Genomic DNA, 23,213 nt, shown 5'->3' with positions numbered 1-23,213 from the left:
TTTGTAAGCGGATGTACCTAAAAGTATGTAATGGGTGATAAAAATGCTGGTGTGTGAACCGTATGTATTGAATGTCTCGTTAAATTAAAGACTATGGTTATACTGGATAGGATGTACAATATGCAAATAAACTGCCACTTTCAACAAATCGCGTATATCGAGTATAGCGTACTGTGGGGATCTACTGTACGTGGGCGATCTGTCAAATATTGAATTGCTGCTAAATTGCTGCAAGTACATGACAGCGACAAAAAAATTTGAATTTTTGTCAGGCGGGTCGTGTTGTGCTGACAAACGTCAAATTATCACGCATGGCGAATGTTTACAAATACACAACATCAGAAACTACGCGTACTGGTCTTGATTTCAGAGTCACATTGTATAAAATAGGATAGCCATGGATTCAACGGAAGACAACAGTGAAAATGAGAATTCCTCAAACGCAGAACAGGAAGAATCTTCATCAGAGGAGGAAACCTACAACGATTCTGAAGAAAATGACGAAGATGGGGACGGCGAAAATAATTCGTCACAAGAGGAGTCTGACAATGAGTTAGGAGATAATGAAGATGGAGATGTGGTAAGTAGAAAGTCGCATTCTGACTGGCAATTGTGAACAATGTTTTGATTGCTTGCTTTTTGTAGCCCAAACTAGCAGAGGCGGAGTTTAAAGAAATACCATTTGAAGATTTACTTCAATTGCAAAGGAGACTGGGATCCAGAATGTACAATGAAGCAATTTTCGGCACATCCAGAGAAAGGAAGGTAAAGGGAGGATCATCGAATCCTGCCAAGAAGCTGAAAAGTGGAAATAAATCATCAAGTAGTAGTGAGTCGGACGATGACAGCGGTCCAGAAGAAGTGACCTCGAAGCGAAAAGTTCCGGCTCTTGGGATGGCTAAGAACAAACACTTAACGAAAGAAGGGCCCAGAGATCCCCGCTTCGACTCCAAACATGGTTATTTTAGCGGTCGCCAATTTAGGAAAAATTATAGCTTCATAAACGAGCTGCGACAGAAGGAATTGAAGAAATTGAAAAACAGTCTGGAAAATGCAACCGATCCCGAGGAGGCCGACAAGATCAAGTTTGTTATTCAACGAACGCACAATCAAATTCACGAATATAAGAAGCAAAAAGCGTTGGACGAAGGAAGGATGCTTGAAAAACAACAGGCTCGCCAGGCCATCCAAGAAGGAAAGCGTCCGTTTTACGAACGTAAAAGTACGAAGCAGGCCAAGGCGTTGGTTGACCAGTACGACAAACTTAAAGAGACCGGCAAACTTGCGAAGCATATCGATAAACGAAGAAAGAAGGTTACTGGTAAAGATAGGAAAAAGTTGGATTTCTCTACGTAGTGCCTTTGTTTTATATTTTGCAATTGGGTTCAATAAATGGCTATTCTAACCAACACGTAACATACGAGCTTCACGTTTCTCTTGCAATTCTTTACGCTGCTCCTCGACAATCTGTCTTCGCGTTTCCAAAAACTGCTGATAATCTACGGGATCTAGTTCATTCACTATTTCGATTCCACAGGTACGGGCCACACCAACCAACGCTTTACACATATGTTCTAATGAAAGCAGTGCATTTGGTGGATCTTGCAGCTTAATTTGAGCAATTTCGTATAAATGCTTTCGTGTGATTTTTCCTGCAACCTCTTTACCGGGGTTCATTGCGCCACGCTGTATTCCGGCAGCTTGTTTTAGCAAGAATGTAGCGGGAGGGGAGTGAATAGTAAGCTCGTACGCCCGGTCGGACGTTACAGCCACGCGGCATGGCAAAGGAATGCCTTCTTTCATATCTTTCGTTCTTTCGTTGAAGTCTTTGCAGAATGCTGCTATGTTGATACCACGTTGTCCCAACATAGGTCCTAGCGGGGGACCGGCAACCGCCATACCGGCGGGGATGTTTGTGCGTAACTTGCTTGTGTGATTGATTTTGTCGAAGGTTTTCTTCATTGTTTTTAATCGTCCGGCGGCTTTGGACATTGTGACTAAAACGATGAAGAGTGTGTTAATATTTGCGAAATGAATTGATTGAAATCTTGCGCTTACTTGTGGTATTCTATGGAAGATTTACAATAAATTGTAACGAGCAAACACTTTCAATGTTGTGAATGAATTGTCAGTGTTGTGTAATTTATCAACTAGAGATGGAATAGCGGAGTTGGATCGTTTGGGGATTATCAGCAAGTTTTACAAAAAATTCAACTCCACATGCTCATGGAGCAGCGATAGTGCGAAGAAACCCCACACTGAGGTCTTGAATTCGAATTTTGAGACTGACACCTTGCGGTAAAATACCCCACATGCTGCATTCATGAGGATTTATGTTACATTTGAATCAGACCCCGGAAAATTTAGGAAAGAAAATTGACCCAAGAAAGCACGTCTTGGGGTAATGTTTATTTTTTTAAATTTTAATTGAACCTGGGCCCTGGCCGAGAGGACTGACTATTCCTGACTAGAAAAGAAAAGAGTCCAGTATGGTGTTATAATGTATATAATGCGCAAAAATGACAGAAGACGAACCTTAGAAACTTTGACAAACAACTTCATCACAGAGCCCAATTTCTACTGTTTAGGTATAGACTGTAGATCTGTAGACTACTCTCCATAGTCTGTAAGAAAATACAGGTGTACTTGTCAGTGTAAACGATGTAATAGAAATAAAAATTGTTTGTAGTTAAGAGCTCGGTTGAAATAAAAGGATTTGCTCCCGGAGCTTCAATTCCCACCGCTAGTATCAACCGAATGGATCTTTAAATGTGTATATACTGTAAAGTTGTCTTGGGTGCTTTAGAAAATTTCAAACTTGATTCAAACTAATCAAGAACATAAACCATGCCATAATCATTGCATACCTTAAGGCTGGTTGATGCGGGTAAATTTTCAAATTGGGCTCATTTTAAAAAATACGCTATTGAACCACAGCTTTGATTTTGTGTACTATTTTGCATTACATCAACTCATTTCGGAAACAAACGGGATTAAAAAAATAGAATAGTGGAACTAATTCATCAATTTGAAAATACTTTGCCTCGATCAAGAAAGGTAGAAATGTGAATAATTTTAAAAATCTTCTTGGTAGCCTGATTAAACTGCTGTATAATATTTTGCTGATAAAGTTTACCAGCTTGTGAAAAAAAATCCCTAAATATAAAAAAACAATCTACTGTACTTTAAATTAATCTGAATTCACGAGCATACATGCTCCATAATAAGGAAACCCGCTTTGAAGGGTGAATAATACAAGATGATAATAAGATGGGATGATTTTCATAACACGTCGGAGGGCAATTTGGCAGATTTTTCAATAGCTTCTAAGCACTTCCGATGGCGTATTAGTACCCGCGGAATGTAAACTACATCATATATCCGGAAGAGCGGGAATTAATGCGTTCACTACCGCATTATACTTTCTCGGTTAGCACTGATTCAATAAACTGGTTGCAATTAAACACCTTTCAAGTTCTGACTCGAGCTAATCAGTTGCGGTTGGACACATGAAATCATTTCGCTGCCGTTTGAAAGGGTTGTTGCCTTTCGACTTAGCTAAACGTATGTTGTAAGATTAGATTGGACATGTTTGGCAATATTCGATAAGACTGCGAAGTCATCTCTAATAGAAATAGAGGTGAGTGCAGTTAGTGCAACGAAAGGTAAAGAACCTGATTTGATGCCCACCTCGTGCGTTCGTTTCAGTACAGTTCGTTAGAAGCTGCCCTGGCACGTGTTAAATGTCATCATGTGCCATAGCGGGGGGTTTTTTTTGCCCACGCTCTTGATTTAATGTGCGTTCTTTATTCACGTAGGTACTGGATAGAAGTATCGTACGCGTATGATCTGCAACACGTGGCCTCTCGCAAATGTGTCAACATACTCACTCGCAATTGCTTTTAGGTGTTCAATTTTCGACGCAGGATAATTCACTGTGAATTTTTGCGATGTAACGTGAAATCTTGCTGACCCATCGCTCTTCATAAGACACAACCAATTTCGGCAGCTCATTCGAAGCTTCGAAATGGGCTCGGGTTTCTTGCACGCGTAATCAAAGAACGTTTGCTGATCGTATGCGGAAGTGTGGCACACTTATGCTCGAATTCATGCTGATTGCAATGGAAAGCGCGTGTCCTGAGAGGTATTTGTTTATGTGGCAATTGGTTTCGAATATCCACGCGTGTGAACAGTTTAAGTTGACGTAAAATTTGTTTATAAGCAATTTATGCATAACAAACCTTTGGGCTAACTTTCATCGGTGGTAGGAAAAAACAGAAACTTCGCAAGATAATTGAACGAAGTCAATGTTAATGCAAAGTCATATATGTTAAGTATTAAAAAAAATATAGGAATGACCAGTCACGCGATGTTTCGGCAATTATCCAGAGCTTTAGACATAGCCGACAATATTATGTTTTCATGTTTTTCTGTTTCTTTTTGTGGCTATCACGATAATCTGCTGTTTCATTTGGATATCAAAATTATTCAAATCGTTCATGATTACGGTTATTCAAAAATATTTTAATAAAAAATATAATTGCGAGACCTTGGAAGGGTTTGAAGATTTCATTATCACGTTGATTCTCACCCGGTTCATCTTCTCCAATCCTCTTTGAGTCTAATGTACAGAGTCATGTTTTCTGATAAAGGAAACCTTTTAAGGCATGTTTTACGTGCTCCATACCTCTCCATTCACCGCTAGCCGTGAAACAAAGAAACAGCGAGTTTGACACTTTCTTCTCGCTGAGGACGTGAAGTACTGAGAGTTCCAACCGTCTTTGCTATCTAGCGTCCAATATGTTACAACATGCACCATTTTCCACAACGCCGCCTTTAAAAAAAATGCTTAAACAGAGCACAAGCACGATTAAAATCGCATTTGAAGATTTAATGGAATACTAAAAGAAATATACATTAGCTGAATTTTTACTGCTGTTTACTCCACAAAAAACCTGGAAGTGCAAACAAATAGTCAAGCGTATTAAAGTTATATGATAACGCTGTCACATTTGTTCTGAATATAAAAGAGATGTTATTCTTGAAAAAAATGTTTCTATTAGACCATTTTTTAATGTAGATATTACTTGATTAGTGCTGGAGAATGTGCAAACATTTTCTACTGATATTTCATCTCCTGCATCCCGCAAAAAGTTCAAGCGCCTGAAGCCGCGCGATAAACGACGTTTGAATAAAGCCACCTAATTTCACTGCCAACCGTGCGAAGGCACCAAGGGTGACTCAGTGCGTGCGCTTAGTGCAGTTGCGCGTAGTAAACGCGTTTGGTGATCGACGCCTCCGTACCTACGTACCATCGCCCAGGCTCGCTGGTGGTAGTGCAAGGCCGGAAAATTCATAGACGAAAACGCGCCGCTGCCTGCACTAGACGATCGGTCGCGTCGGGCGCACACCGCTCAGTTGTTTATAAGATCGCGACAGAGCAGCACACGCGAGGTGCTTTCACACGCGGGCCATCGACGGTGTTGGCTTACTGAGAGCAGTGTAGAAACAGAAAGGTGCCTTGCAAAACCTTCCCGGCTCGGGGTGCGAATTGTTTGGAGGTGTTGTTTTTTATTTGTGTTGTGGACCGCGCTAGTAGCTGGGACGGACCCAGGGGAAAGAAAAAAAGAGTGTGTGCCTGGTCCGGAAAGATAGGGCAAGAATTTGGTGAAGAAGCAAAAACCCGCTTCGTAAGCAAGATACTTTAGCCCTCCGAGTGGTGGAACGGTGGTGCGTACTTGACGGAACGGCGACATCTAGAGGCTTGGAACATCCGCGCAGGCTTCGTGTTTGCCCAGCAACGTAACCCAGTGCGAGTGAGTGTATGAATATATCCACACAAGCCCGAGCGTACGCAAGGCATGTGTGTACGATCATCGCTTCCATCATCATAATAACATCATCTAAATCGATTCGATTAGTTTAACGACGTGTAATCTGTCTTGCTTCAGCTTTTCTTGTCCTTCACCCGTGATATGGTGGTTGTTTTTCTTAGCTACATCGATGAAATTAAAAGTGAAATGACGACCTGGCGCGTGTCTTCCCGAACCGTTATCAGTTGTGCAGGCAAATCGGGTCTCGTTTGGTTTTTTTTTCGTCTACGTACCGTTTACCACCACGGTTGGTGTTCGATGGCACGTTTCTTGGTTTGTTTTTGATTTGCCAAAACGATGTTTGCTACATTGCAGTGTTTCCTTTTATGGGCTCCGATCGCGCTAAGCCATGCGCGGGCGTAATGGAATTCGGCGTCAGCTGGCAGCAAAGGCTTTGCTAACGTACGATCGAAATGAAAATACGACCATTGCATTCGTTGCGTGCCTTATAAAATCATCGTTCCGCCTGACGTACTTACGTTCGCGCGGGGTTGGTTAGTGACGAAAAAGCTTAGTACACACGTGCACCGCCACACCGTGTTACCCGGGATTCTCACATCAGCAGCGCGCCAGGAAATGTTCCTCCACCACGGAGTGCCACTTGGTGTAGGTGTGCTTGTTTTTCGGCCGGCCCCGGGGATTTGCAACGTTAAGGAACGCTTCCGTGGGCGGCCCAGGTTGAAAAGGAGTCGATCGCGCGCTTTGGAGTGATCGTACGATGAGCCATTGTTGTAACGCGTATGGGATGTGTCACATGTTCGACGCGCCGTTCCACAAGACGGGGATGTCATCGAGGAGAGAGAGCAACAAAAAAACCCACCTTGGGTTTGCAAAATTTATTGTACACGTTAACCCCGACCCGTCGACGACCGGTTTGGGTATGGGTACCGATTTTGAACAGCGAACGTATGGAAATAGATAAATTTGTGTTCGTTTCAAAAAACGTCGTTTCAGCAAAAATTTTCACAATCAAAAACACCCACCTAAACGCCAAATGGTTCGCGCAAGCCATAAATCGAATTGAATATCCTACCGGTTTTTCAACCGACCATACCATCAAAGTGCTTTATTCGAGTATAGCAGTAATTTGAAGAAATTAAAAAAAAACTCACGTTTGCTCAACAATAAACCGCCAACCGGCCATGAACTGGTCAAAATTGTAACCGAAAGGATTGTGCGCAAATGTAAATAAAGCCGAACGAAACGCGGTTACCGGGCCATTAGGATTGTAGAATTATTGTACAGGTTTTTTCGGTTGTTTTTGGGCATCCAAACGGCTTTCGATTTATGTTTCCCGTTACCATCGCCTTTGATTCTGGTCATAGGTGATCGACTGGCCTTCAATTCTCTTCGATGTACTTTTCTATGTAGCCACAAAGAAAATAAATAAGAGCTGTGTCACATGAATAAGTGTTTGGATTATGACACATAGTATTTTTGTTGTTGTAATATAATAATTCGAGATAAAAAAAATTACATCTAAACGCGTCCGTTCAAATTGTACTACGGAATGTTAATGTGTGTTACTCAGTTTTTTCCTTTCTCCCATGTTGTAACATAGCGAACAATTCATGTCGCGTACACGTGACATCTATTTCAATACAAGCCGGAAATTTTACGTTAAGAAAACACATGCCATTGCCGCGCGCGCTCGCGGTTGCGATTAGCATCTCCTGTTTAAACCCAGCTCTGGAACAAACCCGTTTCTTGTGTCTCGTTGCTTCGAAGCGCGACTGGAAGCGCCGCTATAAATCATTATCAATGAGGAGGGATTCCCTCAGCAAAAGGGAAAATCACGGGAAGCACGGGTTGTTAATCAAACCAATTCAAAATGCGGCTGCTTAAACTGATTAGCAATGATTTCGAGCCGGTTCATTGCGAAATCAAGAAATCATGCTCGTACCAGACGGGATGGTGTAACGAACTACATGGGAAGGGGGATGGTGGTGGTGAGATGTTTGGATGATTGCTGGTTTTACAAACGTCCGAAGTACTTAATGTTTGCCCTGTCATGATACAAGCGATCGTGGATCGTCGATCATGCAGTTCCATGTGCACAGTATACCATCAGAAATTAAATTCTATCGCTTGATATTGTTTTTATATTGTTTGTGTGGAGCTTTAGTGCACCAAATTTGGTGCCCGCGTTTCTTTATCGGTTTGATTGATGAGTATGTAAAGGTGATCTCGTCGAAGGCACCTTGGAAGGCGGAGGTTGTTTGCAAATAAGAAAACGTTACCTGTTAGCCAATTACAAAGTGCCACCGTCATTTAAGCTCAGCTACCGTGTTCTCACGGACAGCCATTTCTCGGGAATGTGCTTGGAAGTGCAAACATCTGTTCCCGCTCATTCTTCGCTGGGCACGCGAGATAAACAATAGAATTGAATAATTACCCAGACGTAAAACGGTCTAGCATCGATCATTTACCAGCGGCCGTGAACATGCTCGCCGAGCTTCTGGTGTCTTGCGGCCTTTACGGAGGAGGAAAGAAACGGTTGGAAAAATCACTCCCTCGTTTCGACAGGCCAAATGCAACCGTTTTGTCGATCGATTCGTCAGAAAGATGTCTACGAGAGTGGCGACGACGAACCTGCTTCTCGCGTACACAGTAATGCGCGTTTGACCTTCGGCACGGTTTGACGCGCACTGCAATTACTTTCTCAAACTTCCCTCGGTTCGGGTGTGTGTCCCGGTGGGTGGGGGTTGTGGCTGGGGCGAGCTGAGGTCTACACGAGGGCAACCCCGCGGGGGGCGAGCCATTCGGAAGGTCGGCGTAAAGGGCTGGCCGGGTGAAGCTGGGCCGGCGGATGAGGCCAGTAATGAATCGTTTCACTGCCACATGTTGCCGAATGGGCCGCTCGAGGGCTGTTGCAACATTGCAACCGGTTGAATGGCATCGTTGGAGGCATTGCCCAACTGGCGTACGAGTGTTTACGCGGGGGTCTAAAGCGTTCGTCTCCTCCCCAGAAGGAGTAAGCTCAAAAGGACGCCAATCCGCGCTAGAAATATGTAAAAGCCTGCCGGCGAAGTCAAGCCGTGTGTCCTTTTACTTTACAAGACCGGATATCGGACAAAGAAAGGCTTCGACTGGATGTGACACTCACAGACGAAAGGAGAAAAGATTGAGTGGAGGTCAACGGAAAAAAAGTAGGGAAAAGAAACCATGGTTCAGCTGCAGCTGATTCCACACTCAGCACAATGTACGCACTCTACACTCGACACACTACAGTTCAGGGATTCTTAAAGTATAGGAAGTGGTTATTCAAATGTTGTCAGCAATATGTACGTATCATTTTTAAAACTGATGTTAGTTTAAGTGATTGATGGACATGAAAAGATAAACCATTCATATGTGCTAGTCATCCTTCAATTTCGGAGATAGCATCTAGTACATATAATCAAATTCATGGAAGACTGATATGGTGTATCACAGCCACATTGGTTTGGAAACAATTTGTGGTAAATAACATTTGTGTGAGAGCAACAAACGTAACTATACATTTGAACATCGTTTTTGCTGGCTTTAGGTAACAAAAAAGCTTGTAACCTTTTTCTGACCATGGGTTCTTATAAACACAGTCATTCTTTTTTGCATGAAAATGCAATTTTGTTGTTCAGAACCTCCACGCGGTAAAGATGCATAGCCAGAGATGCACAGAAGATTTCTACTGTACATTTAATCATTATTTAGGTAACATGAAAGTGGTTGTGATGGTGATTTCAATAAAATTATTTTTCAGTTTCAATTAAAATGTTCACTAAATTTTTTATGAAACCTTTTCCAGGTGTAATTTTTTACTGTCTACCCCTTCGCGCGTCTTGACCTAAAACTGGGCTTGAGAAACCCTGCCCCATCGTTTTTATCCCCCAACGGGCGCGCGAAGGATCTCCCATCACGTGCTCACGTTTCGCTCACGCCGGCTTTTAACGATCGCGTACGGTTCGTTGACCATCGTCATGGTGATGCTGTGAAATGCGGCTCGCTGGCGGACACGCCGAAGAGAATGTGAAGTTGATGAGCCGTTTATGGCTACGCAAATTTTCTCCCCGCCGGCACGCGGTGGCCACATGGTGGTGGAGGGTAAAAGTGGCGGTTCCGTTGTAAAGTTATTCATTGCGGTAGGACGAAGATGTGTACGTGTGAGTGGGTGATTCCTTTTCTTTTTTTGCAGACACTTTCTTAGCAAAAACCCCCAATCAACCAGTTTCTACCGGTTGTTACTTGATCGCAAGGGGAAGAAAACGAAGTAAACAACGAATCCGATCGGATCATCGATTTCGAAGAATAACAATCCCTCGCCAAAGTGTGGCGTGGTCTGCTTCTGGAAAAGGTTATACTCTTGCAGGAGATGTGCGTAAAAGAACGAACAGGATTGGCTGATGATCTGTACAACCGATCTTGCGCCATCCGACCGAAGTCACGTGGAGCAAAATGAGTGAAGGTGTCGCGTGTTCGACGACGTGTGTGCATCAATCGATCTCTCTTGCACGAGGGCAACATGCGCACATGGGATGTGTCCAATGGCTGTGTCAAGGCGCTTGGGGAACCGATCGAACCGGTTCGTACACCCTTTCGGTTCACACGAATTGCAGAGAATCGGGCTCCCTTCTCGAAGTCGACCGATCTTGGGATGCCTTTGGTTTGTCATTAGAATCCCGCTCGGTACCGGGAACTAATGAGTGTGGCTTTGGGTGTGCGGTCGGTGTGGCTTGTTTAATCCGAAGCTTGATTGACCATAGAAAACCACTGCAGCGAAACGTGCGAGCGGTTGTGCCGGTACCGCGTACCGGGAAGCTCCTGCACAAACAGGTTTTCCACATCCGTGGTCATTGAGGTGGAAAATAAAAGTTAAAATATCCCGGCGTACCGGTGTTTCGTGGGTATTCCCTGCAAACTGGTTTTGTTTCGCCTGTGTGTAGCAATAAAAAAAAAACCACACACGCAATTGACTAAAACCGTCGCAAGCTTCTCTATGACAGTGACCCTGATAGTTTGTTGTGTCGGTTTCGTCAGCGACGTTTCAACAACAGCCAATATGGCGATCTAGATTCTTCGACACCAGATACGATCCCGGCTGAAACCAGGCTGTGCAAACAAATCGATTTCATGCCCCACCACCCGGTCGGCCACTGTAGTCCCGCTGTGTATATCATCTGGGCTTCTGGTCGTTGTCGGAACCAGCGGAATGTGAGCTAATAGTTTGGGAATGCGTTTGAAAATAATAATGATCGCATTTTGTCGTACTTTGTCGCTGTGTCAATGATGATTTGCTTCTGTTCTATCTTCTTGTGGCATTGTTTATTATATTACTATTCATGATTCATGTAGAAGGAATTCATAATTTGCTTGTAATTGATGTTGTTTGCTGGTCATTCCCGGGGGTTGGTGTACGATCGTTCCTGCCTTCCCGAGTTGAGCGCGACGTCTATCCGCGATGTCGACGGAGATAGATACGCTTCGGAAACAACTTAAAATGCAATTGTTTTATGCCTGTTTAACATCTGAAATGGGTTACTGGTCGAGAAGATATTTTCGAATAGTTTACCATCTTTTTATTTGGATCATTGCTCAACCGTAATGTTCATGATTAGGGTATATACAAAACGTATGACATATCATGGTATTAAATATTGTTGAAAATATGTTTTAGATATTGTTTTTATGTACTTAAGTTTGAGTTTACAAAGGTTTACCAATTACAGAACCAAAATAATAGAAGTTGAAAATAAAATACGATTAATATTCAAAATTCACAATGAACCTGGGAATGTTGGTCTGAATCGAAATGAGCAAGAAAATATTCCATTAGTATTTCTTATTTGCCAGTTTCTTATTTACAAAAATTTTTATAAAAAAGTTTTGGCGGGCCGAACTTTGCCGAGTCCTGGTCCATAGAACCGATTTAAAAAAAAGATATTTAAACAAAAACATAAATCGATTCTAATACAAAATGTATGACATACCTGGATATGTTCGACATATATAAATATATGGCTAAATGTAAACAAGGGTATATATTGGTACATAAAAGTTGTGTAATTAAAAAAAAAAACAAATCTTTTCCACACATTTTTCTCTAATTATCCTCGTGTAGGAAATTACTTTTTCCATGAAACCAAGGGCTTTCCAGGAAAGGAAAAATGGATTTTTAAAGTTACAAAACATTCCTGGGTTAGCGCTCATAAATATTAGGGTTGAACTAATGATATCCCATCAGTTTGTTAGCAGGTGAGGTGCAGTCGAGCAAACATGTGAGTCATATAATGAAGCGTTGACATTGCCACATTTTGCATTGCGATCGATTTAAAAAAAAAATGCCCATCAGATATTCTTACGAAAATGTTGGGTGAATACACCGCGATCACGGTTTAACACGTTTCAAACGGTGAAGGCATTTTGACTAGGTTATTAGTATCGACGAATTACTAGTTTATTTTCAATCGCCAAGCCCGTTAACTAGTGATACAATGCAATTAATTACCGTTACCGTGCACTTGGCCTAGCGCAGCACCGTCCAGTAGCGATAAAACAGCAGCATCCGGAAGGAAGTGAACGGAGCCGGTATTCGATGGAGGGAAAAGTGAGCGGAACTGGGGTTGGACACTAATGAGGAATGAAAAAAAAAAATACCACAACACTTTCAGCAATTATAGCCACTAAACTGTGTGGGCTTTACACGTGTTCCACCCACTCACTGCAATATCAGCAGGCAAGCATCGGCTCTAATCGGGCTCGTGGTCACCCACCGTGGGAGACAGTTTTTAATGAACCATCCGAATGGGACATGGAAGGGTTTTTTTTGTCGTTGTAACTCTCTTGTCATTGAGACAAACGAAGGATACATCGGAACGTCATCGGCGGGTTGTTTATTTTTACTCTGATGACTCCCTAAAGTGCTGGTTCAAACTAGTACGTACTGGCCTTTTGCAGAACGCACAAGTTCTGTTCTTGGACGTTTGGGGCCGTTGGGGTGCGTTGTCTTCAAACCAGTTCCTCGCGCGGACCATGGTCAGGTTCAGTGGCTTAAGTTGCAACGGACCTTTCCGAAGAGCGGCCGATGATTGGACATCGTATGCCTCCTTGCATTCCTAATATGTACCCACCCTGTATCGGTCTCACTGTCTCACCGGGTGCGACTAACTTTGTTAGCAGCTTTTTGGTCGCACAATCGTGTCATCTAGTGGCCACCGACCAGCGCGATGGTTAAAAACAACTTTAACTTGTGCAGCTTTTGCAAACTGCGTCCGCCAATTATGCGCACACGGAGGACCCTAATCGGTTCGGTGGCTTAAAATAACTTCGCCTGTCAGCTGCCATTTGCTGGAGGCCCCGGCACCGGTGCTAGTGACCAGTCTGGTGTTGTATAAGCTTTGGATGACAAGATGGCGTGGAGCGCACCACGGGTTACATGATCGGATAGCCATGATCGGTGTAATAAGCAAGATCAAGTTGGTCCAACATGGACACGAGCGGACCCATTTCCTTACGATCTCACTTGGAGTGTTTTGCAAATTAAAAAAAGGGGGGAAAATGGGTCGAATGCAAGATGAAAAAATTTAATTTTCACTGGGCAATTGCGGATGACGTGAGCAATACGATTGGTTTTTCTGAGATCCAACATGGGCATGCAATTATATCTGATTAATTAGAGGTAATTCAACGGAGTATTCTTTATACCAACAGTCACTTTAAATCTGGCGGATAGCCAATGTCATTTGAGCTCTATTCCATAGGGCACTTTGGTTCTCCAAGTGGTCACTGAATTTTTGGTTTGATGCTTTAAACTAGAGAACATCTGTGAAGTGGATATGCCAACCTTGGATCCTTGTGTGCGGATTATAAAGTTCTTGGACCGATCCTCCCGAGCGGTAGAACCTGAAGATGGTTCAATTCTTACCTATGTTCTCGGCTCACCGTTCGAAGTGTTGCACTTTGTGCAAACTCGTTACGTTACGTTATGGTTAACCTTTTCTGCGATTACAAAGGTCGAAGTGGAACCGCGGAAAACATCAATTGGCATTCGAGAAAAAACCGACGCAGAGATGGCGCGGCGCCAGAGGCTGCGAGGAATGCAAAGCGAACAACGAACGCATCCGTTGCACCGTTGTCTGCTGTTGCGTATGGCCACGTTGCTGTTGTTATTCCATTTTCCATTCTTGGCTGTGCGCAAATCCCGTGCTACGCGTGCCGTAGCCTTCGCGTGACCATTGGCTTCGGCGTAGATGCGCCACGGACCGGTAAGGTCCAGCGGTGGTGGCAACATTCCGTACTGGTCGGGCTGGTGGTTTTGGCCTGGGCCATGGCTCATCATGTTCAGCGATCGTCCTCGTTGCTATAATCGCCTTACTTCCGTCATCGTCGCATCGTAACTGGCAAAATCGATCATCATTAATCGATTCCGCTCATCCTCGAAACGAGTCGTCCTGTGGTGGATCTTAACGCCTTAAAACGGAACTAAAGAAAAAAAAAAGTACGAACACAGTAGAGAGTAGAATCGAAAAACAAAACATCCGCATCCGATGCAAATCGGAACTCCAGGAAGATCCTTGAGCGAGAGTGTTCGCGTTACTGATCGTTTTTGGGGGCTACGAATACCAGTTTTGGGACTTGTTTTCCATTCGTTTGGGCCTTGCGATCGAAAGTTAGGTTAGGTTAGGTCAACCGCTCCGCGGACCGAGAACCCGTTAGGTTTTATGGTGATATATTTAAAAAACCAACCACACTCGGCTCTTAAGTTCAACGGTATCGGGATTAGTACAATGACTTTTGAGTGTCACCGTGCGTCACCAGCCAAGGATGTCCAGTTTGTGTGCTTTATGGCAGCTTAATTCGCGTGGCCAAATGTTTATAGACTTGTTTTGTTTTGTTTGCCGAGGGGGGGTTTTAGTATACACGGGCGGGTTTCCGAGGAAAATTCCATTACCGCCCGGATAATGGATTCGATTAGTTGAAGTGCGGTCAGAGCAACACCCACGTGTGACATATTAACATTTCACGAATTCCGTCGACTCTTTATTTATCTTTACCCATTAACTGCCCCCTCCCCGTAGGGGAGTTAACACGATACGGAAGATAGCCTTGCCCTAGAACTGGTTGCAGGGTGGGTGAAACAATATGTCCAGTGAGTTTCAATCATAAATAATCAATTTTATCTCACAAAGCCCTCGGTGACTCGATGGTCGTGCCGGGCGACTTTTGGGAGTGGTTTCCCGGACGTTCTCACCCTTGACAGCTATGGGGGCTTTGCAGGACTAAGCTGTGGTGTGCAGGGACTCGGGAACGGTGTGTAGACATTAGTTCCCACGTGAACCGAGGAAGCCCTTCGCGGAACGAGGAGAAGCCGGCGTTGGGCAACTAGTCAACCAGTCAGTCTGCCCGGGAGATATGCAAATAGGTTCTTTCGACACCAGCTCCAGCCCCAGACAAGACGCGTGTATTGTTACAGCAGGCGGCGGACGCGGTCACAATTGTGCACCGGCTATTGATTTATGGGGGGGCGATCGTGGGGCGGTTATCTGCGACGACTCCAGCGCCCGCACACGCCAGATCCGGTCACGACCGGTGACTGAGTGATGGAAGCGTGTCCGGTTGGTGCATTGATTTGCATAAAATGTGTATCAAATGGCCGCGTGCACGCGACGACAAATGTGAACTTTTCACACTCGATCAATGAGCGACGCCAACTAGGGACCGATTAAGGACCAGCTTTTTCCCAAAACGGAAACCGAAGCCGCTGCCCTTTTGCGTGGGGCGTTCCGGAACTCAGGGAGGAAGCTTCTCTGGTAGAGCACCGGCGTTGGATGTTGTGTCCATTGTAAACCCGCGAACACCCGCGGTAAACCGGTTTTTCGGTGAAGGGTCATTGAAAAGAGGAAAGAAAAAAAACGCACACACCCGTACGCACACTCACGGGACGCATCGCGTGACTCCGTTACGATTAAACGGTCGAATGCCGTCGGTTGGAACTAGAAAAATCTGGATCTTTCTGACGCACTTCGGGCCTGGTGGTGATTTTCGTGATCGTCCGGCAAAAGGGGTGGTGGTGAGAAAGCGTACGCGTAAGTTAACAACAAAAAAAAAACAAAAAAGAAAACCCCCGACAAATCCGGTCGCCTCTTTTCTCTGTCAGTCAGAAAAAGCGCGTACATGGCCACCGAACGCTGTCGATAATGGGAAAAAGATGGTAATTTTGTATCGGTGGGCGTCGGGGTTTATCCCGAACAAAAATGGGCTGGTTTTAATAAAATGGCTACCATGGGGAAGCGTTCCAAGGCCACCGGCCGACAGCAAACGGGCAAATAAAAAGAAAAACAGATCTTTTTACCGTCCACTTCTGTTTTGCTCTTGCTTGCTACGCAAAAGAGGAGCAAAAAAGAAGACAAAAAAACACTTCTTTGTTTGTTTTGCGGCACAGAATCTGCGGTCCACGCTCGTTTCGTCGGTTGGATAAATAAAAAAAAATATTGCCGTCGTTAGCTCGCACGTGTTACATTATGTTATCCGTCTCACGCAAGCAATGGAGCCGCCTGGTGGGGAGTAAAATGTGCGTTTTGTTTTTCCGACTTTGGCTTGATGTAACAAACAAGAATGCCATCGCGTCACTACCACTGTCGGAGGTAGAGTGAGAAATAACTAATTATGCCCTCTCTATCACGCCTTCGAGCGTTTGGGGATTTTGCTAGGCAAAATAGCAAAAACCACCCCAACAAACAGGTTAGCATCCAGTTTGTTGGCATTTCCGACAACATTGCCAAACCGCGCCGGCGAGATTAGCCTGAATGATAGCCCAAGGTCAGACATCGGCTGGGCACAACAAAATTCGATCAGTTTTGATCCATATCAGTCGCCGATAGCCTCGCGATCGCATGCCGATTTGCCGGGAGCCTTTTTGTTACGCAACTTTATCATGCTGGTAAACAATCGGGAAAATAATGCTCGGGTGTGCATGGGAAAATTCGCAGCTCGGTTGGTCAATTCAATTAGCAGTCACGATTATTCACCGGTGGGCCGCACTTTCACACAATCGGCAATCGAACACGGTTTATAGAATTTTCTATCGAGGCAGATAAAGTGTTTATCACTTCACATCTGATGAAACAATCGAGCCGGGTGTAGCTGGTGGTTTTCCACCTAGCAGATCGCGAACATTCCATCGTGTTTATTGACCATAAGGTAGTTGATGCTCGCTGATTAGTTTCTGATCTTCTTTCAATTAAAACCGTTGTAGTTGCTATGGCAAACCTTAGACATAACCGCTTTGCCAATCGTACTTATCGGGGTACAATTGGGCTGTAATTTAAATCCTATCGTGAATAAAGAAAAACTGGAATAGAATTATAGTTAATCTCAAACCCTTCAATTGACTAAAGTTGTTTTACCACTGAGTACAATTTTCAGTAAAGCAAAAAAAGATTTTTTTACGATTTTGTTTATAAATTTCTTGTAGAATGCTTTAATAAAACTTGGTTGCTTGGTTTTTTGATAATTCTGTTCTGATTTTCTACATAGAACCTACACGTTTATTAAAACAATCTTAGCTCATTTGTTTTTTTAAACCTCGAACTCTATTTCTTATATTTCTGTATGGATAAATTTAATTGCTTTACATACATTTATACATTTGAAGTGGATATATTTCTGATTTGCCTTCAGAGTTATTAAAAAGTTATGTAAACGATGTTTTAAACTTAAAAACCATCTAATGTTTATATAGAAACTTAAATATAAATAAAGAAAAATCTTTACGACGTGTGTGTGTCTCAAACAGGAATTTAAAATCTTACATTACCTAGTAAAAACCATCCCAATCCAGCGCGGGCCGGTTCTAGGTAAGGGACAGCGGAAGAAGAAGTTTATCGCACATTGGTCTTTATAATGGCTTGAAATCCCCGAACTTTTACTTGTCGCTTGCAACCTGAAGCAGGCCCTTCCCTTTGCTCATTCACATTGGCGCTGCTGCGTGGTGTTTGTGAGAGGCACGGCATGATTCAACGGGATTTTAAAAATTGCAACCAACGGACTTAAGCCGCCGTACGTGGGATCGCCGGGCTCACAACAGTTTCCACCGTCGGTGCGCAAAGGTTGTTTCGCGGGCGACTAGAAACGTGCAGGTCGGAAGGTAGCTAATTTTCCGGGAAATTTGATCGTCCGTGTGATCGGAACATCGCATCCGATTCGTTCTATTCCACTTGTAATTCAGCCAATTAAAAGGCATTATTCTAACCGGGTGGCCAAATTGCCAATCCCTGGTGGTGTCGTTATCCCTCATAATCCAGTGCTATCCGATTGTGCGTCATAGGTGTGTTTCAGTGTGGAGGGTGGGAAATATAGAAGACGACGCGAAAGCCTGCAGCTCATGACCGCAAACGTGTTGTTAACGTGTTAGCATGGTTAACGGTAGGTAGCTAAGTGAGGCTAACAATGTAGGCAGATGTGTCTACTTTGAAATTAGTGGAGTAAACTGTGCGTGACATTGTCGAGAGTTGTTCGCTAGGCTTAGTGTGACATTTCGGTGGATCAAACCAAAGCGAAACGGCAGGCGGGGTGTTTGTTTGCTATTTCCTTCGTCGTCTCATTGATATTTTAGCGTCATCTAATTTTGATATCTTCACTAGAAAATCTGCAAGCTTAACCGTCTGTGTCGAAAAATGTCCCGTCAGGTGTATTTTTATTTGATTAAATATTTAAGGGAGAATAGGACAATATGCACCGGCACAGCAGAGTAACTCGGTAATTTTCCTTTTGAATTATAAAGTTTACACAAGTCAAATTTTTTTTTTAATATTTTTTTTCAATTATGAACTTTGCTTAGAAAGGCATAACTAAGATGTAAAATGCATTGTGCTTTGAGAAATATGTAGAACACACTTGTCAATACGAATCAAAATGCTTATGTTTGCAAAACTTATACAATTTAACACAAGACTAACTAAGTGATCTCAAAGTTCGCCAAACTATTTAGTTGCGATATATCAACCGGAAATTATTCTAAAACATTTCTACCAATAAAATAAATAGATTTCTTATGATAAAAATATATTTTCAAATTTGAATTCGTTTGTGGTAGATATCATGATGGAGAACAGCTGTTTATAAGTTACAAAAAAATACAGAAAAAAATGATCATGCTTGCATTACACCATTGATTTGTATCTGCCCGGGAAATCGTGATCCTCTTATTCTGTGTGTGTCCTTGTTTTCCTATGACGCACAATCAGCACTTGTCAGATGCGCAATTTTCAAACCGGTGGCGTTTGCCGGTGTTAACGAGTTCAACAAAATTTACAATCGGCAAAAAACTAACTTTTTTGTAAATTTATAACCCCAACAAGTGGTGGACAGGGAAGGGGTTTGTTGTATGTCTCGAAAAAACAAAAAGAAACAACCCATTGGACAAAATCGGCAATCAAAACAAGCCGAAGCGGATTTGTCCAACGAATTATGGGTCTCACCAGGAAAGCGGAGCCACCGACGTCGTACCTTCGTCATATAAAACCTGACCCATTACTAACCGGTCGCTTCATTCGTCTGTCGGTTGCCGTTCAAGCACAAGCCCCACATGCTGATTCGCACATTCGATCTGGTGTTTCGTGCTATTTACAGGTGACAGCGATCCCAACTGCCGGCTGGTGAGAATGAAGACCCAAATCCACACGATCAGCGTCCCGAGCGACGGATCGTACGACAATGAGGCGTTGAGCTGCTCCACGCTGGATATATCGACGCACAATGGAGAACCACACGGTGGTTTACGAGGATCGAACGAATTTATCTGTAAGTATCGAGAAGCGGGAAGAATCGAGGAGTTCAAGACGAGTTGAATGTGGAATGATATCGTTGAATATTGTGTATTTCCTCTAGTGTCAGATAGTGGACAGAAAATCAATTCGGATGATGATCAGGCAGGCCAGCTCCACCTGTGGCTTCAGAGGAAGGCGAAAAGTGCGTTCTCCGAGAAGATGATTAAAAAACGATTGCCAATTCTACGGTGGCTTCCGCAGTAAGTTAATCCGACTAGTTTGTGCGGATGTTGGGGTTCACCCAGGGCTAGTGTGGAATTAAGACGAACCCTTGTTCTTTGGCTCTTCCCCACCAGATACAACTCCACGGACGCAATCGGGGATTTAGTGGCGGGAATTACCGTCGGTCTCACGGTTATACCACAAGCTCTTGCCTATTCCGGTATCGCTGGACTTCCCGCCGCGGTTAGTATGGCGCTCGTTGCTTGACACGCACCTTTTACTAACCTGTTGTTTCCCTCTTTTTAATTCTCCCCCTTTCCCCCTCCCCCCCATCAGTACGGACTCTACGGGTCGTTCCTGGGCTGCATCGTGTACATTGTGTTCGGTAGCTGCAAAGATGTCCCGATGGGACCGACCGCCATCGCGTCGCTGCTCACGTTCCAAACGGCGGGCGGCAGCGTCGGTAGAGCGATACTGCTCTGCTTTCTGTCCGGCCTGGTCGAACTAATGATGGGCATACTTGGGCTAGGGTTTTTGGTCGATTTCGTGTCCGGTCCCGTCTCGTCGGGTTTTACGTCGGCCGTTTCGCTGATCATCGTTACCTCGCAGGTAAAGGACGTGCTCGGAATTTCCGCCTCGGGCTCGACGTTCCTCGAGATTTGGGGAAGCATTTTCAAGGACATTCACAATGTGCAAGTGTGGGACACTTTCCTCGGAATTACCTGCATCGCGGTACTGCTGATTATGAGGGTAAGTATCCGTTTTTAAAATTGTCTGTGTTTTGAAAATATCCTAATTTGTTACCACATACATTTTTAAAAAATGTTCGTAGATTATTGCTGGCCTCAAAGTTGGCCCGGCGGATGATGAGTTGAAATCCAAAAACCATCGCATTATTAACAAGATAATGTGGCTTGTTGGTACCTCGAGAAATGCGATCCTGGTAGTTGTTTGTGGCGCCATCGGGTATTCGTTCCAAGCGTCGGCCGCGGTTCCGTTCAAGCTGATCGGATACATTCCACCCGGTATGCCATCGTTCAAGGCACCACCCTTTTCGCTGACCGCCAACGAAACACTCAGTGGCCGCGAGGAGTCGTTTTCGGATATGGTGTCTAGTTTAGGGTCGGGCTTAATAGTGGTCCCATTGATAGCGCTAATGGAAAACATTGCTATCTGCAAGGCTTTCTGTAAGTATTTAGGGCATTTTCGGGGATGATTTTGACCGTGCGTGCGGTGTAATAAAATGTCTTTTACAAATTGAATTTAAATTTTAGCCAATGGAAAACCGGTGGACGCGACGCAGGAACTGATTGCTATCGGTCTCGCCAACATTGCCAACTCCTTCGTGCAGGGCTTCCCAGGTACCGGCTCGCTGAGCCGGAGTGCTGTCAACAATGCTTCCGGCGTGCGAACGCCAATGGGAAACATCTACACCATGGCACTGGTGGTGCTATCGTTGCTCTTCTTCACTCCATACTTTTCGTACATTCCGAGGGCGTCACTGGCGGCCGTAATCATTGCTGCGGTTGTGTTCATGGTGGAGGTGAAAGTGGTGAAGCCGATGTGGAGAAGTAAAAGTAAGGAGAATACCGAAAATAATGTTAAAGCAAATTGGATACAGTTTAGAAAAATGTTCTCTTTTTTCCCTCCCATTTCAGAAAGCGATTTGATACCCGGACTCGGGACGTTTATTGCCTGCTTGGTACTTCCGCTGGAAGCGGGTATTTTGTTCGGCGTGGGGCTTAATGTGGTATTCATTCTTTATCACGCTGCCCGACCAAAGATTTCCGTTGAGCGGCTCACGGTAAGTGTGACATCAAGTCCATGCAATGATTGAAATCTGTACAATGTGTCCCTCATTTGTCACTTCGCAGAGCCCTGGAGGAACGGAATATTTGATCATTACGCCCGATCGTTGTTTGATCTTCCCGTCGGTCGACTATGTCCGCAACCTGGTGACGAAACAATCCATCCGCCAGTCACTACCGGTAGTCATCGACTGTTCGCACGTGTACGGGGCCGATTTTACGGCAGCTACCGTAATCGATAGTATAACGCAAGATTTTGCGAAACGTGATCAACCATTGTTCTTCTACAATCTCAAGCCGAGCGTTTGCGCAACTTTCGAAGGTTTATCGCCGGCCGATTTTGTCGTATACTACCGCGAGGAACATCTGGACGATTTGCTGAAACAGCGTGCTTTTAAACCAAAGGAAGTGATTAGTGCCTAATGCCGTGTGTCATGGTATTGGGGAAAGCGCACGAAACGATATATTGAGCATCCCGACTTATGAACAACTACAGCGAACAGTATTAATGAAATCGAACGGATACCAGATCAGTGCCAGAACAATGGACCTCGGTTGGGTAGTATTAATGCCAACATTTCCTACTGTACATTCCCTTGAGTAACGAACATGGGGGGATCCCATTTAATTTTGGATGCAAAAATAATCGCTCTATTCTGCGTCAGATTAAATAAGAAAATAAATTATTGTCAATAGCTGGTTCTAAGACCATGCACATAAAAGAAAAAAAAGTTGATTGACAAACAAACTTAACATAAAAGTTGCTGTATAGTTAAAACATGGTTGATACTAAATCGTTACCACCATAAGGTTATTATTTAACATTTACTCTTGTGCTTGCGAAAGATGAAGCTTGATCGAATTATTTAAGGACGCACATGTTGTAGTTACGATAAGCTCGGCGATCGTCAGTCGGCGAAGATATTGCCAACCATTTTAAATGTACGCATTGTAGGCAATGCAAACTTAAGATACTGAATGGTATACTTGTTATATTTTATGATAAGATAAATAATAAAAACACAGAAAAATGCAAATCATGGTGTATTTTGAATTTAATATTGCTCATAAAAATATTATTAAATCATCCACCCCGAACCACGTTAGAAATCATGGACTTACGATTCCTAGGGTACGCTCTCCGGAATAAAGAACGACGGAAAAATGAACGACAATATACCGTTTAACATGTCCCAGTAACTCTCGTAGCAAAACGATCTAGAAATGTTGTGGTAGTAATAAACAACAGCTTAACGAAAGAAACCGAACATTTAAAATTGTTGTTTATGTGTGCTTTGTTCTAGCAACCTTGGTTTTTGGTAACTTTACAATGTAGTGATGAAAGTTGTGCCCGGAATTCGTTTGAACCAATCCGGATCCAACTTGTTGAATAATCCAAAAATAGAATGATACTATGAATTTCTTTCTGCCTAAAGTTATCCTTTTGAAATTGAAAAGTACAAATTACACAACACATATTTTCAGAAACGCTGAACAGAAGAAAAGAGAACGGTGGCTCATTTGGCGGGCCAACTCCCAGTGTCATATATATTCGTATTAAACGCGTG

The 23,213-nt window shown here is 43.7% G+C and overlaps 3 protein-coding genes across 5 annotated transcripts; 2 read left to right on the top strand and 1 right to left on the bottom strand.

Moving 5' to 3' along the window:
* The first annotated feature begins 344 nt into the window (after positions 1-344).
* On the top strand, positions 345-1,409 carry LOC131271673 (ribosomal RNA processing protein 36 homolog). 3 transcript variants are annotated; one of them, XM_058273180.1, is made up of 3 exons: positions 398-476; positions 561-580; positions 646-1,409. In XM_058273180.1, exons 1-3 carry the CDS (start codon positions 398-400, stop codon positions 1,354-1,356), a joined length of 810 nt encoding a protein of 269 aa, XP_058129163.1. In that variant the 3' UTR covers positions 1,357-1,409. The 3 variants fall into 3 exon arrangements, with proteins under 3 accessions (XP_058129162.1, XP_058129161.1, XP_058129163.1); XM_058273179.1 differs by lacking the exon at positions 561-580 and having other exon boundaries at positions 345-500; positions 644-1,409; XM_058273178.1 differs by having other exon boundaries at positions 345-580.
* LOC131271675 (large ribosomal subunit protein uL11m) lies at positions 1,327-2,144 on the bottom strand. The gene is made up of 2 exons (XM_058273181.1): positions 2,059-2,144; positions 1,327-1,997 (listed from the first exon to the last, which is right to left on the bottom strand). Exon 2 carries the CDS (start codon positions 1,990-1,992, stop codon positions 1,402-1,404), a length of 591 nt encoding a protein of 196 aa, XP_058129164.1. The 5' UTR covers positions 1,993-1,997; positions 2,059-2,144; the 3' UTR covers positions 1,327-1,401.
* Positions 2,145-5,729: 3,585 nt separating this feature from the next.
* On the top strand, positions 5,730-22,658 carry LOC131272205 (sodium-independent sulfate anion transporter). The gene is made up of 9 exons (XM_058273864.1): positions 5,730-5,816; positions 19,479-19,649; positions 19,737-19,875; positions 19,972-20,080; positions 20,174-20,587; positions 20,670-21,024; positions 21,112-21,414; positions 21,496-21,641; positions 21,712-22,658. The coding sequence occupies exons 2-9, from the start codon at positions 19,511-19,513 to the stop codon at positions 22,066-22,068; spliced, it is 1,962 nt and encodes a 653-aa protein (XP_058129847.1). The 5' UTR covers positions 5,730-5,816; positions 19,479-19,510; the 3' UTR covers positions 22,069-22,658.
* Positions 22,659-23,213: the final 555 nt, after the last annotated feature.

The sequence above is a fragment of the Anopheles coustani genome, chromosome 3 (genome assembly GCF_943734705.1).
Source record: "Anopheles coustani chromosome 3, idAnoCousDA_361_x.2, whole genome shotgun sequence".
Taxonomy (NCBI): domain Eukaryota; kingdom Metazoa; phylum Arthropoda; class Insecta; order Diptera; family Culicidae; genus Anopheles; species Anopheles coustani.
This window is presented reverse-complemented; position numbering and strand designations above follow the sequence as displayed.

What these genes read in the sequence shown, in the direction of transcription:
- LOC131271673 (XM_058273178.1), top strand. Translation starts at nt 398, where the DNA reads ATGGATTCAACGGAAGACAACAGTGAAAATGAGAATTCCTCAAACGCA. An exon ending in ATAATGAAGATGGAGATGTG is followed by an intron (nt 581 to 645) that starts GTAAGTAGAAAG and finishes TGCTTTTTGTAG; the next exon opens with CCCAAACTAGCAGAGGCGGA.
- LOC131271675 (XM_058273181.1), bottom strand. Translation starts at nt 1,992, where the DNA reads ATGTCCAAAGCCGCCGGACGATTAAAAACAATGAAGAAAACCTTCGAC.
- LOC131272205 (XM_058273864.1), top strand. Translation starts at nt 19,511, where the DNA reads ATGAAGACCCAAATCCACACGATCAGCGTCCCGAGCGACGGATCGTAC. An exon ending in ATTCTACGGTGGCTTCCGCA is followed by an intron (nt 19,876 to 19,971) that starts GTAAGTTAATCC and finishes CTTCCCCACCAG; the next exon opens with ATACAACTCCACGGACGCAA. An exon ending in GCCGATGTGGAGAAGTAAAA is followed by an intron (nt 21,415 to 21,495) that starts GTAAGGAGAATA and finishes CTCCCATTTCAG; the next exon opens with AAAGCGATTTGATACCCGGA.